The 18289-nt window shown below is 42.4% G+C and overlaps 1 protein-coding gene across 2 annotated transcripts in view; it reads right to left on the bottom strand.

Moving 5' to 3' along the window:
• Window positions 1-18289, bottom strand: part of DENND5B (DENN domain containing 5B) — a 103928-nt gene that overhangs the window by 23340 nt on the left and 62299 nt on the right. For both annotated transcript variants that reach the window (XM_064420952.1, XM_064420953.1), the window contains 4 exons: window positions 16159-16346; window positions 12434-12967; window positions 10881-11112; window positions 8672-8822 (listed from right to left, as the gene is read on the bottom strand). In XM_064420952.1, coding sequence (XP_064277022.1) covers window positions 8672-8822; window positions 10881-11112; window positions 12434-12967; window positions 16159-16346 — 1105 coding nt within the window. The remainder of the gene's footprint in view (window positions 1-8671; window positions 8823-10880; window positions 11113-12433; window positions 12968-16158; window positions 16347-18289) is intronic.

Raw genomic sequence — 18289 nt, 5'->3', positions numbered from 1 at the left:
AAAGCAGCAGGGAAAGCCACGAGCTGAAGGACTTCCAAAGGGTCTGCAGCAAAAGAAGGGGAAGCCCAAGCTTGGACCTTGCAGTAAACACGGGTGTGAGCTGGTGCCCGGCCTCCCCGTGGGAAAGCACTGGGAGGTGACAGACCAGCACCTGGCCAAGGGACAAAAATCCCAATGGAAACGTGCCCAGCTGCCTGCCCGGGTCTCCAGGGAGAGATCCGGGTACCTGAAGTGCAGGCCATGCCACAGCATTGATGCCATCACTAGGCAAGTCACTGTGCTTAAGTTACCCAACACCACTGCTGCACTTGATGAGGTTTGACAAGAACAGCACCTTTAGCAAAAAAACAAAATACAATTATTTATTTTGAGTAGCTATTTCTATGATTTTGCTTTTCTGTGAGAAGTGCTACTTCTGCTTTCTCCACTTTCTGTGGTACTTCCAGCAATTATTTGAGACAAACTTCTCTTTGCAATTCTAACAACTGTTACTGGGTGCACCTATATCTAAAGGTTATAAACAATACTGATGTTCCTGGGATTAGTCATGTTGCTATTTTCACCTTGTCTTTTTTTTTTGTATTTTGTTTCTAAGTACCACAGAAAGCCTGGGGTTTTTCCACCTGTTCATGTACGCCCAGTTGAACTTTTCCTCTCCCCACACAGGTGGCATTGGTGAGGACAGCAGTCTCCAGATCCCAACCCATGTATTTCTGTGTGCACTCCAAACAAAACTATATACAAATAAAATCTGGGATCTAACAGTTTGGGCGAGGAGTTTCAGCAGGCAACACATGCAGATGAATGTCTGGGGAGGAAACTCTTGCACAGAGCTGGACTTGGATTCCGACATGTTGGGCAAAACACTGGGGATGTGCAGGAAGGGGAATCTGACCCAAGAGTAGCTCAGGGATGTGGCCCCTGGTGACCAAAAAAAGGCCTCTGTTTCCAGAGAGGACTTTGCAAATGTGTACATAAGTATCTTCATCAGCTCCCTCAGAGTGTCAACCAAAGACTGAATTTTGGCACACCACACAGATACAAAGGGGAAAAAAGTCACAGGAACTGTTGTTTAAAAAGTCAAACTGAAGTTCCATCGTACCTCACAAATAACATCAAGAATACAAGTACAAAGGAAGAAATCTGGGTCTGCATGTAATTATGGTTCATCACCTCAGTATCCCATATGAAAACACATTCATTTTTAAAGCAATTTTTTTTTGTGGCGTCAAGTCTCTGCTAACAAAATGCAACAGCCCAATAGGTGTCTGCACAGCAAATGCTGATACCTTCTCAGAGGAACACATCACTGACATAAGTGTCTTTGCACCTCCACAGACATCTTAAAAACATACAGCCTGAGTTTAATAAGTCACCTTTTTTTTTTTTTCAGAAGCAACAGCCACAGCCTCGTAAGATGACAAAGAGGGGGAAAATAATCCCTTACATTTTAATAATATCAACAAGATATTATTATAAATGTCACAGAAAAACTCTGTTGAACAGACAATAGCAGATATTAATGTGACTTCAGCCACTTGGCTCTGGAGACCTTCCATTTATTGCAAGTCATGACCATGTTTATGTTTCACACAACAGAATGCCAGTAACACACTGGAAATTTAAGTTATAGATCAAATATCACCCCATAAATAGTTTTTCTGCTCCAATTTTTATGATTATTTTCTGAATTCTAGACAGAGCTTAGATCCATCTCCACCTGAATTTCTGCATTTAGTGGAAGATAAAAGAATTGCTTTAAGTGTCCTTTGAGGGAAAACATCTCACCAAAGGTGAAAGCAGAATGAAAGCCACAGAATAATTACAAAATACACCACCATTAAAACATTTTCAGTTCATTCCAGAGCTGTACTTCATCTGGGAGACAGCACAGACCATTTTCCAGGTTATTAACCAGAACTATTTGAACGTTTTAATCGTGCAAAAGTAAAGATTGTTGGATGTTTATGAAAAAAAAAAAAAGACTGCTGCTCATTAGTTGGAGCAATTACAGATAGTGAGCTGCACATTCCCTCTTTTCCAAACTCCAAGTTGAGGAAGAGGAGCTGTTGAGTCACTGGGTAAGGTCTGTACATTCAGATGCTGCTCTGAATCTCTCTAGGAGGTTTTGTGAAGATCTAACAGCAGATAAACAGGATTAAGCAGCTAAATCTTTTAAAGCCTTTTCTTTACTGGGTCACATAGAATTTTCCCTAAACAATGCTCCAGTATTACAATAACCATTCCCTTTCCTCAGCAGTGACTGCATTTTACATTGCTCTTCCTCTCCCTGCAACCACTTGAAGTGATTTTAAGGGAGACTAAAGCCCCAGTGGTCACATGGCTGCTGAAATCCCGTGTGGGTACCTCTGCTGGCCCTGTCATCAGCTGCTGCTCTATTCACACCTCAGCCCAGGTGCTGCCAAAGCAGCAGGGAAAGCTGTTCTCCCTCCAGCAGCCCTTAGACTTGGGCTTTTCAGATAACCACTGCTGCCTGTGTCCCTCCTCTCTTTGTCCTGACGGATGAAGCCCTCCTGCTGCTCAGCCTGGATGCTGCCCAAGGACTCCCTGACCCCCAAAATGCCTTCTCCCTTTTAGTTTTTTGCTGGCAGGGCCATGAGCATGGACTACTGGCACGTTTCATTTATTTGTCACAGTGTGGAGGCATTGCTACAAGCACCAGGTCTCGGGCTGGAGCAGCCACAGCTCAGGTGCGGTGCTGCAGGGAACCCAGGGACAAGCTGCCTCCATGGAGAAATGAGGAAAGGCTCATTTCAGTGTGCCTATCTGTATCTAACTCCCATATGCACAGATGAATGTTCCTCATATCTCCAGGGTCTGTGGAAAAGCAGTGATATTTCAGAGCAGGAACCAGGGAAGACTGTGCTCAGTTCAACATATGGAAATGAAGTAAGGCACCTCCAACTAAGACCTTTGTAATATAAAAGCAGTCAAGTCAGCATCATTTAGTATCAAATTAGACCCAACAAGCAGAGGAATAGGCTTGCAAAGGTTGGAGGGAATGTAATGGCAACATTTGAAACATCCCACGTTACGGATCATCTTTTACATTTCTATAATAAAAGAGGTATGGCAGTCAGCAGCAAAGCTGCACTGTCAGAAACCATCAGCACCTCACAGCAGGGACTGGTCATGCTGTACTGTGACCATGTGTACCTATCTCCTTCTTCCCATACCTTCTCCCTGGCCCCCCTTTTTAAGTTTCCTGGAGAAATGAAGAAATTATGTCTTCCCAAATCAGACATGGGTGTAGCAGGCAAGATTTATACTGCAAAACATGAACATGTTGCTAGAGAACTTCTTTCTCAGATGGAATTAACCAATATTACCATCACCATGAAAATCACTACTGTAATTTACAATCCATTTACAGAGATAACAGAGAGAAGGAAAGAGACAAATGCACTTGTCTACAGGACAGAACCTAAATCTCCTCATATACACCATCCCATGAGGCAGGCTGCTATTTAGGTCTGCTAATCATGACAATACCCATTCTATCTATATAGGTCCATCAAAGGAGTTACCAGAGTTCTACATTCACAAATTAGCACACAGCTACAGTACAGCCTCCCGCAAACTCCCCTGAAACATGCACACATTAAACACACACAGCCTGCACATGCAAACTCCTTGTAGGGCTCACACGTGTGGGACTGTACAGAGAGATTCCAAGTCAAGCACATGTCAGACCAAACAAGAAAAGGAACGTTGAAACTGAGCTCCATCTGATCATGGATGGGCTGACAGAGGAGGGGATCCACAGCGTGAATCTGCTCCACAAACACTTCTCCATGTTAAGGAAAATAAAGGCTTAGATGGAAACTTAGGCACCTTTTCCATCTCTGCCATAGGGTGAAATAGGAAAGCTCTGAAACTGCCTGTTGGATGGACAAAAATTAGTAAAATGCCTTAAAGAGAGTGGCCTTGCACTGACAGGCTCTTCCATCAGCTCATAGGAAAAGAAGGGATTTTAAAGGGTGGCACACACAACTGTCATCCTCTGTAAGGAAGAGCTGTACTGAATTGGCAGCATCACCTGCCCTGAGGAACCACTGTCCTATGAGATATTTAATTTGCAAGTCCCTTGAGACAGCAGTACTATTCAGAGGAGAGCAAATGGAATAGTGGATGCATGGATTTCAATGCCCATTTTTCCCTGTCAGCTTCAATTCTGCACAGCTATGTTAAAATGATATATTAACTCAAAGAGGTTAATTGCACTTTTCCTGCCTTGCACCAGTTGAGCAGAGGATCAGTAGCTCAGGAGACTCACCCATCAGATTCCAAGTCACCATGACACATATCTCCTATCTCAGAAACCATCTTTAAGCACAGATTGTCAGTCACACTTCATTCCTGAAAATGAATGTATTGGAGTACAAGTGGTTCATATTTTCATTGCACCCATCAGTGGTTTGCTACATTAGGTTACCTAAAGCATAGTAAGTGCTTGTTTCAGATCTTCTTATGTAAAAGGTTAGCTTTTACTACTCACAAAATTTAAATAACCTCAGTGCTGTGTGTGGATGGCTCATTGCTGACTCATTTTGTGCCCACCTAGATGCACTGCAGAGATGCCACTCTATATTACTTACAATTGTTTGGCTTGATTAAAAAAAGATTATATTTTCATTTAACACAGCCTGAAAACAGTACCCAACAGACAGGGGGGTAGTAAAAGGCCACATAATATGAAGCACTCATTAAAAGAAAAAGACCATTTGGCATACAAAAAATAATTTAGTTAAAACCAGAACAAATTCTGTCATCACACAGAGACACATCAACCCCTTTGTGTCCTATTTCCTTTAAAATCATTACCTGATGTTAAATGCCAGCAACAAACAAAAAAGAGCCCTGTTTAAAAACGAGGAGGACCATAGCCCCAGCCAGATAAACCCTGCACAGTTCCCACCTTGAAGGAGGAGGCTGAAGATGAAGGTCACAGTGCCCACCAAGTCATATCAAAAACGGAGCACAAAAATGAACCAATTCCATACACTCCTACTGCATGGGTTTTGTAAATAAATACTGACACAGTGGTCAGATCAGCAAAACACAGCTAGGGAACAAATGCCTGTGGAAAGCAAACAACTTCTGAAATCTGCTTCATGGGCAAGAGCAACGCATCACCCAGCAAAAGCCTGAGGTTAGAGGCCAACAACAATGGGATCTGTGCTTGGAGACCTGCACTGTGCCCTCCTTTGGGGACTGCTGCAGGAAAGGCAGGACACAGAAGACAGACCAAGGCTCACAGGAAGCTGGGATGCAAGTGAGAGGGCTCAGGTGATAGAAGTGGCCAGGGCAGGAAAGAGGAACCAAGCTGGGCAGGACAGTAAGCAAGGAGGAAAGCAGGGCTCCAATAAAGAAGCGGGAGGGAAAGAAGGCCTAAACAGATATGAAGGCAAAAAAAGGGGTAATTAAAGCCATTTTGTAAATGAGTAACAAAGCAAACCCTTCATTTGAAAACCAAAAGAAAGACGAAAAAAATGCATTCAGTTGTTCTTTGAAGGCATTCAATACAAATTGCCAGAATGCAAATATATTCCCATGCTTGAGAATCACTGTTTTCCTCTGCAATATTTAATCTCATTTATCAAGCTTCTTAGTACAAATTAAGTTACAAGGTAATCAATTAGATTGAAAACACAGCTTGTTTCATTGTTTTAATTTTGCACTGTAAGCATATCCCCCCTAATTTAACAATTAGCTAATCAAAAACCATGAAGTGTTTATGTAGCTTGGCTTTTTGTCATTCAAATTCCACTCCTGCAAATGCATCAGCCAGTGGAGTTCCAGCTACAATTTTAAAACCTGGCAGAAAATGCACACAGGGAAGAAGGGAACACATAGAAACCACAGTGTGGTGCTGGGGTTTGAGAAAGGAAATGAGGGCTCTGGAAACCACAGCTCTTCTCCAGAATAACAGACAAATAGCCAGAGGGACTGCAGCCTGTTTGCTCCTGGGAGGCTTTCTAGGAGGACTTCTGCAGAAGCCACTGCTTTACATGGTTAGAGCAGCGTGGTGGGGATGCTTTTGTATCCAGAGGAAGCTGCAGCTGCTCCCTGTAGATTCAGAAGGTTTTCCCGTGATGTGGGAGATGTATCAAAGGCAAGCAGCACAGAGGGAGCCCAAGCGGGATGCTGCTGCCTGATGGGAAGGAGGACAGAACTGGGGGATTGTTTTGGTTTGGGTTTAGTTTAAGTTGTTTAAATCACATAAAGGATCTAGAACTGAAAGTAGAAGTGTTTGTTGTCTGCATTGTGTTTGTGATTTAGATACAACATATTGCACATATAACAGCCCAGTAACTGACAGAGGTATTTTCAGTGCTCCTCCTGCTTACAGGAAGGGAACAGCTAGATAACATTATGAGCTCTGGTTATATATTTGTTAGTTTATCAGCCCAGAAAGGGAAGCAATAAATTCCTGATTGCTGGCCACTGAGGACATATTTTCATTAAAACAGCTTTGAATTGGTTTATTTGCTACTGTCCAGCAACAATTGACTGCAACATGGGAATTATTCCCCATTTCCCATACACTTCCATACAAAATTCAGGACAAAATCTGCCATGTAAAACTGAAGCCTGCAAAAATAATTCTCATCTACACAGCAATATTATTTGCATTAATTTTATAATATAAACACACAATAGCTACACCTGAAGAGTCTGGAAACGTAGCTGGAATGTTCTCTTAGCCCATGCCCATAGGCAAAGCTCCAGCCCTGTAAGTAAAACCTACCTCCAAGAATCATACACTGGGAAATTCAAATTAATGGAAGGCTATACTTCAATTGATTTTGTGGTCAGAAGAGTCACGCTGCATTTGCAGAAGGCAAGGAAAAGCTGTTCTATACATGGGTGTAAAATCAGCACAATTACATGTCCTAAATGGGAGAGAAAGAGTCTTCTCAGCTGCTCACATGAAAACCAGGCAGAAGAAAGATATAAACAGATGGTCTTGAAATTTTCCAATTACAAGCTTTTTTGGCAACATACAACTGGAGAAATTCCAAACATTTGTCACTTTGACATCACTTTGTGGTAAGTAATGGGATTTTGGTACTTACAAATTCTGAAACATGCTGCGATCTAAATCAAAATCACCACTCAAGGAGTTAAAGTCATTTTAGAGCAGGTACCAATCTAACAGAAGCTAATCTCAAAAAGCATAAGGAAAACCATTTTTAAGTGATGCTTATTCATAGATTCACTATGATTTTGCATTAGAGACAGAAGATTTAAGCAACTTTAAGCAGGCTGGGCACACTCACACTGTTGCTGACACTGTGAAACTGAAACCCACCCATAAGGATAAGAGGCAGACTCTTAAATACAGCATCTCACAAGATGAAGAAATCCTCCATTCCTCAGAGGACCATTACCCATACAATTCTGGCTCCATTTGTAGGAAGCCTGAAAGCAAAGGAACTTTGAAATATGCATTCCTTCTTTTTGATTGGTTCTGGGGTTTTAAAAATTTCTTTTCAAGAACTCCATTTCTTTAAAAATTCAATGCTTAAGGATCTCTTATATTATCATTTGCAATTATTATTCCTAGCAGGTTATTCAAAAGGGCTTAGCTAGCATTGGTATGCACAAAAGGTGTTTAAATAGAACTGAGTGGGCACCTCAGGCAGAAGCACAGAGTAGTGTGTGTGCATGAACATGTCTAAAACAAGAGGTAGCTTTAACATTTGGACAACTGTAGCCTTTGAAGCTCTTGGATTTACCTGTGCTCCCACATTTTGACTACCAGAAGCTGAAACTGAGGGCTTCAGCTGATAATTTAATGAGTTTGTAATCAGTGGTGCACAAATATTTCACTTTTGAAGAGGGAGAAACCCCTCATTCATGGGTTTTGCAGGAAGAAAGATTAAAAATAAAGGAACTCACAGCACTTACTTTGTATTATAACCATACAGATATAAAGTGTATCAGTGCTCCAGGTTCCCATTTTGCATTAGGTAAATGAACCACGTAATGGCATGCTCAATTCCACAGCTATAGGTACCACTACCCTCTTATCAAAGTGCACCAGAGAACCTTACCAGACTCAAAAAAGAAACCCAGGTACAGAATCACAAACTTTCCACCCTCACCAAGTTATTATTCCAGGGTATTCCAGTGTGGCAACTGAAAGAGAGCTACAAAAATCTCTGGGTCATGTAATAACAGCTAAAGAAAAGAAAGGAACAGAGTGGACACTAATTCCATTCCACATTATGGTGTGAAGTTTTCAACACCGGAATTTCTTTCAGAAGCTCAGTTCTGGCTTGAGTTGCCAAATTACTGTATTCAGTGCAAAACAGTCAAAAAATTCATTTGAAACTCATAAGACCAATTACAAAACAATAACTATGTATGAGAAGACAGAGTAGTAGTTACCACTCAATAGGAAGCAGCAATGAGGAATCTTCCCCAACAGCCAATGCTTCCTGACATAACCCAAACTATGGTTACATTTTCAAAAGTCACAGCCCATGAAACGGGCTGAAAAAAACCTGAAATGGAAACAGCTGTTAGTTTTCCATTCATTAGACTGGCTATATGCCATCCAAATTAGGACTTCTGTCCAGTGATATGAAGCATTTGTACAAGAAACCTGTTTTTAAATCCAGAAAATAAAACCTGCGCTTACTTGTTATTGGTGGGTCCCGTTGCCAAGACATCTGATTGCAGCTTTGGGAAAAATCCTTGTTCATACTTCCCTTGGCCAATCTTCATGTCGAGCAGGTGAGGGTGGATGGCCGTGTGGTCAATCTTCATCAGCCGCTGCTCGATGGACTGGGCTGCAGGTGACAGTCACAGGTGAACAACTGTGTCACGACCCATCATAACAGCAGTGGTCATGCTCAGACCCCTGGAAACCCACTAGAGAGTTAAATGGTGATCTTGGACACAGAAATCTGCCACTCACAGAGGTGAGGAGACACTTGTGCTGTAGGTTTTTTAATTTTGCTTTTAGTTTATTTACCCAACACAGCGAGCACTGGTGCAAGCAAGTTAGCTGTTAAGCAAGCAGGTATTTACAGGAGCCTACGAGATACATTTGGAACTGGCAACAGCAATGCAATTCTTCCCTGAAATTCCTTGTTTGATTTTAAGGCTTCTTCAGCAGAACAGACCTCCAAGGCCAGCTGCAACCCCTGTGGGACTGAGCACCTTGCTTAGCTCCAGACACACTCCCTGGGCAGATGCTTGCAGAGGGACACCTGAGTTTTGCAAACATCTGGGACTACAATTATCCTCCTCCTGGATGACAGGCCTTCAAAAAGCTAACTGTAGTAAGACCTGAGCATCATCAGGAGGATGATTGGAAACAGGGAAAGCTATGGTAAGATAGTTTAGGTGTGATATATATATATATATGGTAAGATAAGGGAGAGGGCTCCCCAGGAATCTCAGCTCCACTGAAACTAAAGCAGTTCAATCCTTTGCTTCAAGGACTTGAGGTTTTCAATCTCAAACCTCAAACAGAATGAAAATTAAACCTGTCACCCTCTTAACTTGTGAAGAACTTAGGAAAGGATGTGTATGGGTGAATTCAGCATTTAATTAGCAACTTTAATATTCTAGCCCATCTATTAACGGGCAGGCCTGTTCTTTCAGCGTATCACAGCTACAGAATACATATGCAAAATGTGGAAGCTAAATCTGTTTTCCATTTGTTAAGAACAACATAAAACTCATTTCCTATTTTATAAAACTGTGATGGGAAAGAAGCTGTCACAAGATTTACATATATTATCATCAGAAACTCAGCAAGCATTTTTTCCTCTCTGAAAAAAATAAAAATCACTTTGTATGGTTCCATTTTGGAGAAAAGGAGTGGGTAGTGTGGGGTCAGAGGATTTGAAGGGTTCCAAAAATAGTTAAACAAACAGGTGCTGGATCAGTGCTGGGGTCACATATACTGTGAATGGTAAATATGAAAGAAAATTGGTTTTACTATCAGTTTGCTGCTTTTCACAAGACAGAAAATGAGGTTCTGGTGCCACAATATCTGCCAAAACTAGACGCTGAATAGACAGCTGACCTGCAAATTAGAATTGGGTTTAGACAGAATAAATTTAAACAGACACAGATTTCTATTTCTGACATGTTTACAGCAAGTAAAACACTGAAGGGGTTAAACAAAAAAAATATCCCATGAAAAATATGTTTGCCCTATCTTACTAATACGTGTCCTAACAAATTTAAGAGTATAATTTCCCTGTATTACTTAGAAATTAAATAAATACTTGCACAAGCATTAAGTAAGAAATTAAAATATAATTTGGAAAAGCATCCTCTGACAGTAACAGAAAAAAATTCCAATCCTTCAGTACAGTGTCTTGTTCATTAACAATGAATATCTACTGCTGGAGGTACTAAATATGCCACACAGGATTACATCCCTGCCCAGCATCCCCTGCTGCTCTAACCAAATGGTGTAAGGCAAAACAATGTCTTTTTATGGGAAGGGGGAGACAAGGCCAGTGGAGCAGACACCAGGGCTCGTCTCCTCAGTGTGGCTGGCACTGGTCCCACCACCAGGGTGAAGGAAAGCTCTCCTGGCAAAGGAACAGGAGCTGCCTGAAATGAGCAACTGTGAACCAGTTCCATTTGAGTTTGGCTTGATTTTATTAAAGGCGCCAGCCCAGGAGAGCTCAAAGAGCAGGTCAGGCCTCCTGCCGTTTCTGGTGTTTAACAGCACGCTAAAGCTGCTGCTGAGATAAGGACACTGCTGAGTCCTCCTCAGGTAGCTCTGGACTTCATCAACTGCAACACTCAGATGACTGAGAACCTATATTTCTTGGTGGCTGACATTGTAATTTTGAATATTTTACCAGCCCGTCTGAACGTACCTGCTTCTTTCAAAGTGCTGCATTTCTGGTAGTTGGACGTCCGCAGTGCGGGGGCCCTGACATTATATAGCCTTATTTTCTCAATTCGGGAGTCAAAAACTCGTAGAAAAGGGTCCTTCTCTTCCCACTGGGACATTATCTTATTGTCTATGAAGGTTGCAAACATCTGTGTTTCGATGAAGTGTGAAAGGAATGGGAGGTAAGGCTCGGGTTGGTCCGAAAGGAAGGAAGCCTGAAATACAGAACAGCTCATTAGTGCCACGTTCATGCCTAGCACTGGTGTGCCCAGCCATCCTTCAGCAGAGAATCAGCAGGAAGGCTTGCACGAGGCTTTCCCCACTGCAGAAACACCTCTCAGAGAGCTGTGAATCCATCTACAAAGGGGTTTGGTTCACAAGTGTAAGAAATAAGCAGTCAGGGAGGCTTTGTGGCAGCTGGAACAAGGGGATATTGAGTTACTGAAGTAGTGCTCATGCTGCCTGCTTTTTCAAAGCACCTAGCAGCTCTCACCCCCAGGAATGAACTCTGTGAAATGCATGGCAGATCATCACACGTGCCCCTCTGGGACCTCTGGTCTGGGCATTGTTGCCTGGGACCATATCACTTAAAGTGTCACACATATCAAGGGGTGAACAGTGTTATTCAGGAACATTACACAGGGCAATTAATCACAAATTTCCAATTAAAATTGACTGTGCATCTAAACCTCTAACTGAGCTTTGAAACCCTAAACTTAACAGCCCATTTTATTGCAGAAGCACTAGCAGAGATTGCCTAAACAATCCATCCTTTTCAATGCTGCACTGTTTAATGCCCAAAAACAAACCAATAAAAGGCATGGCGGCAATTTTTTTTAATCAAAAACTGACTCAGATCAGTATTTAGTCTGCTCCTCACTGTTCATCCTCTTAACCTTTTCCTTAGAGAAGGACTTGGACCTAAAAAAGATGATGGCTAAGAACACTATCTGCTTTGTAGGGTAACTCAGCAGCTGTGCAAGCTTCCTAGCATTTCCCATTCCTGTTGCTATCCTACCATCTCTTTATAGCCCCATTTCTAATCTCAAGGGATTCCTTTTCCCTCTTGTGCATACATGACAATGGAGTCATAACAATACTGTTTAAGTGACAACCTTCTTCAAAACATTACCCATTACCAAAACCTCTACCATGAGGTTAGGAAAAATTAAAGACTAGATTTGTTCTTTTATCTCAAGTGTGCACCTCTCCTCCAAACAATCAAAAATAAGAAAGACAGAAAAAAAGTCACTTTGCATTGCTACCCTTCCACCAAGCCCACAGGAGCAGCCCCATGAGCTGGGCAGAAGCCTGCCAGCTTGGTTTGTACAAGCCAGGATGGCTCTGAACAGCTCAGTGGATGTGCTCCGATTCACTCTGGCAGGAGATCTGGCCCTGTGTAATGGAAATGGACAAATCTTGCAGTGAGGCAGATGAGGAACGGCAGATGAAAGAGAACCCAGGCTATATATACACAAACACAGCTATGCTCCCTCCCCCTTTTAGATGGGGACACGAATACATGGCAATCTTTACTTTGTCAAAGTTTTGCATTTGTTCCCTGTTTGTCAGCCACGACTCCATGTCGGGGGAAGCCTGGATGACGAAAGCCTCGTAGTCTGCGAACATCTGCGTGAAGCGGTTGGCGAAAACCTCGCGGAGCTGCACGTTCAGTTTGTAGTCCCTCAGCTCCAGCTCCTCACACGACAACTTCCCATCCTTCTCCTCTGTGAGGGGGGTGGTGATGGTCATTTTCTCCATGGTCACGCCTGTTCTCTTGGCCAGGGCTTGCAGGCGGGCGATCGTCTCGTTGCCCTTCAGCAGCTCGTACATGTTGAGGGCATTGCTGGGGATGTTCCCGTTCTTCTTGTCATTCACCAGGTCACTAAGAACCAAGTTCTTGAGTTTGGTGGCACTGTCACTGCAATGCAGGTTGCCTTCGGGAGGGATCCCAAACTGCAGGAGAACCTCAGAGATTTCCTGGATAAACTCCAGCTTGTTGGGGAACTGTGGGAATTCCTCCGGCAGTTCGATGAAATGGTTATCGATGTCTACAAAGCACAAGTTTGCCTGAAATACAAACAAAAGTTTCAAAATGGACACTCGGCACTGAACTGGTTCCCCTGTGATGTAGCCCTTTCTCCCAGGGTGCTTCCAGACAGAAGGGTAAGTGCACACAAACGCAGGACACTTTAGCTGTGCTGTCTAGCCTGTGACATTTCAGACTTCAGTAAAGCTGAAGGTCAACTGGATGACAAATAAAGACTCCAGGATTCTCCTGTTTCCCCTATGCATGCAGCACCCCAAACTTTCCACCACAAAGATTTCATATACCCCCCTGGAGCAGGCAAGGACACATCAGCAAGCTGGAAGTGCAGCACCACTTCTCAGCCCATGCAAATACCCTTTGTGTGAATTACTGCATCTCACAGGCAGATTTATTATACCAGGTTCCAACTGCAAGAAGCCTCTGCAGCTGTGTTACCAGGGAATGAGATGTTCAGTGAGAAAGATGATGCTGCTTCAAGCAAAACTACAAAAGAGGGTCCCACAGAAATCCTTTGGGGTTATGTCTGAGTACAGCTTGTTCACTAGAGGCCACGTCTCATCTCCCCACTCCCCTGACCCCCTGTTTCCATGGAGGCTTTTAATAGTGGCAATTCCTCTGCCTGAGATTTAAAGAGAGTGCTCTTAGCTTTGCTATGAATGGAGATAGATCTCAGCCTGTAAGATTAAAGTGAAGACATTAATCTAGCAGAGCAGATACTTTTACTAGGTAAGTGTCGATGGAGGGACAGAAGAACCCCACATAAAAATTAATTACATTGCAAATGCACCCTCAGGAATAATAGTAGAATGAAAAACAGTAATTGATCTTCTGAATAGTGGCTTACATATGAAATTCGCTGTCTGAGTGCACTGTGCTGAGTAAAATCTTAAACCAGGTCAGATTGCCAAGGTGCTGAGCTCTGATGTGTTTTATCCTGGCATAAAACTGCAGAACAGGAGATGCAGAAAATCCACAGCAGCAGGTCTTTGTTAGCCTGATTTGGCCATTACCACAGCTTCTCTACCTTCTTCCAGACACTTTTAGTGTTCTTTACTTCTTATCAAACACCCTAGACTGATCTTATATGAAGACAAATTATTTATTTTCCTTCATTTTTGAGAAGTTAATCTTCAGCTAGACAATACATTCCACAGCAAATATGTTTATAATATATTGGATATTTCAGGGACATGTTTATTAACATTAATCACCTTTCACACAGATACTTTAAAGCATATTAGGATTCAACTAGTAAAGGATAAGTGTCCCTTCAGCTTTTTCATATTAAATGTAGTCTGTACAAAGAAATGCATTTCTTCATACAAAACAATTTGCTTTATTTAACTATGTAGCTATTACACAGTGGTGGTATGCATCAGTACTGTTCTTTAGCTCAGGGACTGCCTTCTTATCTATCAATATTTCATTTCAAAGGCTTTTTAATTTCAGCTCTGCATATCATTTACAAAATTTGAAAAATGAGATTTATATTCAGAAAACCCTTGGGGAATTGGTCTCACTTCTCTCTTCAAAAACATCTGATGATTAAAGTTAATGCAGGGAGATAAGTAACCTTAAGACAGCATGATGGCCAGTTGTTAGAATTTTTATCTCTAACAAACAAATGGTTTATATTTAGAGCAAGAGCTTGAAAAGCTAGCCCCTGGCCTGAACAATAAAGGAATGCTGATGTGAACAGCATTTCATCACTGCTCGCATGCTGAGGGGTTTTTTATTTTTTATTGTCTAGAGGAATTTGAGATTCAAGATCTTCCCTGTTCAATATGTCTTTTCTTTCCCTCTCTCACAGTTACTGGACCTGTGGTATTCATAAATACTGGTATTTTTCATTCATTCAAAATATCATGGAGGGGGCAGATTCCGCCCCACTCTTACTCTTCTCTCCCTGGTGATATTTGTTATTCCAATGATACTGCACTACTAAGTACCATCACATTAAAATTTTAATTTAAGGAAAATGACAGCTTAATCTGCTAACCAAAAGCATGTGACTAATAATTTTAAAAATCACGGTAATTATGTAATATTAGCATGGTTTTACTGAGGAGCATAGCTAGATAGCAGCCTTGCTTCCACACCAGTGCAGATTTCATCTGCTTCAGTCACTGTATCCATGAGGTAAAACTTGATTTGCAGTTCCAGGCCACCAAGGCTGACTCAGCCACCTTCATGCAGTATGTAAAACAGACCTTGATTAAAAATTGTATTACCCCTGCCCTGTGTTTATCCCTCCACTTCCACACAAAAACTCTCCCATGTATTCTCCTCTGCTGCTGTTCCCATCTGCCTTCTCAGTGCAGGTATTTGGAATCCTTAAGGACTCTGCCTCCAGGAGAGTGCCCCCAGCACAGCCACTGGCAGGAGATGTTACTGCTGCACGAACAGGTACTTTTGGGGCTCCCACTGATTTTAAGAAGAAACTTAAGTTTAAAAGCACATGGCATGCTGTGGTTCCAGTCACCCTCTGGAATGGAGGCAGGTGAGCCATTTCCCAAAGACTTTGCTGTGTGGCCAGGTTAAAATGTGAAGCAGTTTTAATCACCTTCATCAAATTTTGAGGAGGAAAATCTCCATTTCACTCTCCACCACTCCCAAGGATTTAATCCTGAGATTAAGAGGATGACCTCTCCTTCCTTTTCTTTTCTCGCTAAGTGGTTCATAGGCACGGTATTAATGCAAGCCTGGCTTGCCTGAGGCCAGGACAGTGGTGTAGTAAGAGACCAGGAACACATGGGCTCAGCCATGGGATGGGGCTGGCAGGACATGGCACGCTCCTCAGCAGCAGGGGGACAGGTTCACACCACCCAGCAACTGCACCTGAGACCCAGAGCCATTGAGATCCTCCCCAGTGAAACGCTCTTTAGCCCTCTCTCAGTAGGACTGTGACACTGATGGAGTAATGAAACCTGGTGGAGCATGTGGTGTAGAGAAAGCCAACAAAATTCCAGCTTTGTCACCACAAACAGGAGAAAGAGAAGCATTTAGAAATCAAAACAGTAAGTGGTACTCATTAAATTCAGAAATGGACCAAGAAGGGCTGTGGAGACCTCCCTACTATCTCACTGCTGCTGGCAATCAGTATCCACAGTGCCAGAGAAGCCTCCTAGCAGCAGGCATCATTTCCCAGCAGTAATTCACACGTGTATTAGTCAGACATTTCGGGACAGCAGCCCTGAAGGTGGACACTGACCTCCTGAGGCAGCTCCAACTTGGAGCGGTCGGTTCCCTCCTTAGACTGCAGCCCCATCAGGTAGGGAACAGGAGCATCCAGAAAATGCAGGAGAGAGGCAGGAAGGATGGGGACGTACACGTGCTGCCACTGAAATGGGAACAGCAGCGTTGTGATTCCCTCTGCCACCGTCATCAGCCGCTGATAATCTAGACATGGGAGAGAAAGACAGATATTGAATTATCTCCCTGTGTTCTGCTTTTGAGATCTGTTTGGCAAGGACATCTGTGACAAAACAAGACAGAAACCATGTTTATATGATAGGGTGTTGCTTGGGAAATAAGACAGTAGTTAAAAACCTTCAACATTATTTAAATCTGTTAAAACTCATTCCTCCCATAAAGAAATAGCTGAGCATAGATATTCATACCTTATCTAGATCTATTCTGTCATTAATTTATTAAAAAGATACCAAAAGTTCTGTCTCTAGTTCAGGATAATAATACACTAATTCCATAATAAGCCTGTACTTTTACATGGCAAGAAGAGAAAGAAGTGAATTTCAGGAAACATTGCTGTTTCTTGCTTGCTCCTGCCTCCCTGCTTCTGCTCCACTTGCTACTATTTCCAAAGCTGAGTGTACTTGCCTGAAGACTTGGCTTGGCCACATACCAGCAGTAGTTTACAGTCCCTAAGTATATAAAAGCAGTGCTTTTAAGTTAAATCCAAACAGAAGCCCAATATAAATTTAGTTTTCAAATAAATTCTGCACAGTCAGTGGATTTCTATTACGTTACTTTCCCAAATTTGTATTTAACCCACTAGTTCATTGCTTTGAAATATTTTGATTTTAGTAAGCACACTGCATATTACTTTTTAAATTAAAATTTATTTTGGTCCAGCTGAGCTGGATGTTTCAGAATTTGGGTGACAGCAAATTATTTATCAAATATCCAGCTGGCATGATGCAATACCACAAGATATTTATTAATATAAATGAGGGGATAAATTGAGCACAAATGTTTAATATAAATAAATCACATACTGGTCTTAAAGAGACAGTCATCCTTACAGCAAATCTCAAGCTGCAGACCATCCATCCATCTGGAAACAGGTAAAGACCCCTGGGTTTGTAAGCTCCATGGCAGAGTCCAAACGCAAACCTCATCAGTGCCAGGCAAGTTCCACAAGCTCTGGCTTGAACAACCACAAGATTCTCCCTCTCACGGAGGCCAGACCCAGATCCTGGGTAACACTTGGGTTGTTGCCCATCTCTCCTGATCCTCTCTGCTCCACTCCAGGAGATGAAAGATACATGTATGAACACCCTGGTTCTGAGCCAGGTGAGAAGGCTTTTTCCTACAGCCCCATTGACTGCTTTTGCCTGGAGAGGAGCCCAGCTTTACCCTTCCCATTTCCTGAACATCCCAGCCCAAGACCTTGGCAGACACCAACAACAGCAAAAGCGCTGTCATCTGACACTGCTCAGCTATTAGGAGGTCACTGGGAAGATGTTCTTGAATAAATATGCAAATTACAACAACAAATTGCATCGCCTATTCTCCTTGCTAGCAGCTCTCTGTGGAAAACCAGCCACAATCTGCAGAAGGTCAGTTGACAGGGCAAAAACATTTTTCATCTTGTCTTACTAGCAGCTATTCAGTCAGTCTGCAAAATTATTGTCATGCATACAAGTCAGTCTCAAGGTTACACCTCCAAAACACTCCCAGCTACGGATCAGTTGCTGAGGAATCCCTGCCCGTGCACTGGTCTACAACCACACACCTGCATTCCCTGTCTTGCTGAAGAGCACTTATACAAACTCAAGTTATAATACCTACTTGGAGAAGCTTAGGAGTCTCATAGCGTTTCATAACTCTGAAAGCTTTTGAGATCAAAAAAATCAAATTGAAAAAGCAGCACGTCTTAGTATGTGAAACACCTTCAAAGCCTGTCCTGATCTACACAGCCACATGAAGAAACAGGTCTTGGCAGAAAAGTTGCAAGGATCATTTTGGATAAGGGCATTCAGCTTTTGAAATGAATGCTGATTTTTCTCTGGTGCTACTGTTAATATTTAACATGGTCACTACCATAAATTTCATAACCAATTTACTATGAGAAAAGCTGATTTAAAAAAAAACAAACTAGT

This window comes from Passer domesticus, chromosome 5 (genome assembly GCF_036417665.1).
Source record: "Passer domesticus isolate bPasDom1 chromosome 5, bPasDom1.hap1, whole genome shotgun sequence".
Taxonomy (NCBI): Eukaryota; Metazoa; Chordata; class Aves; order Passeriformes; family Passeridae; genus Passer; species Passer domesticus.
The sequence above is the reverse complement of the archived record's forward strand: the minus strand, read 5'-3'. Positions and strand labels throughout refer to the sequence as shown.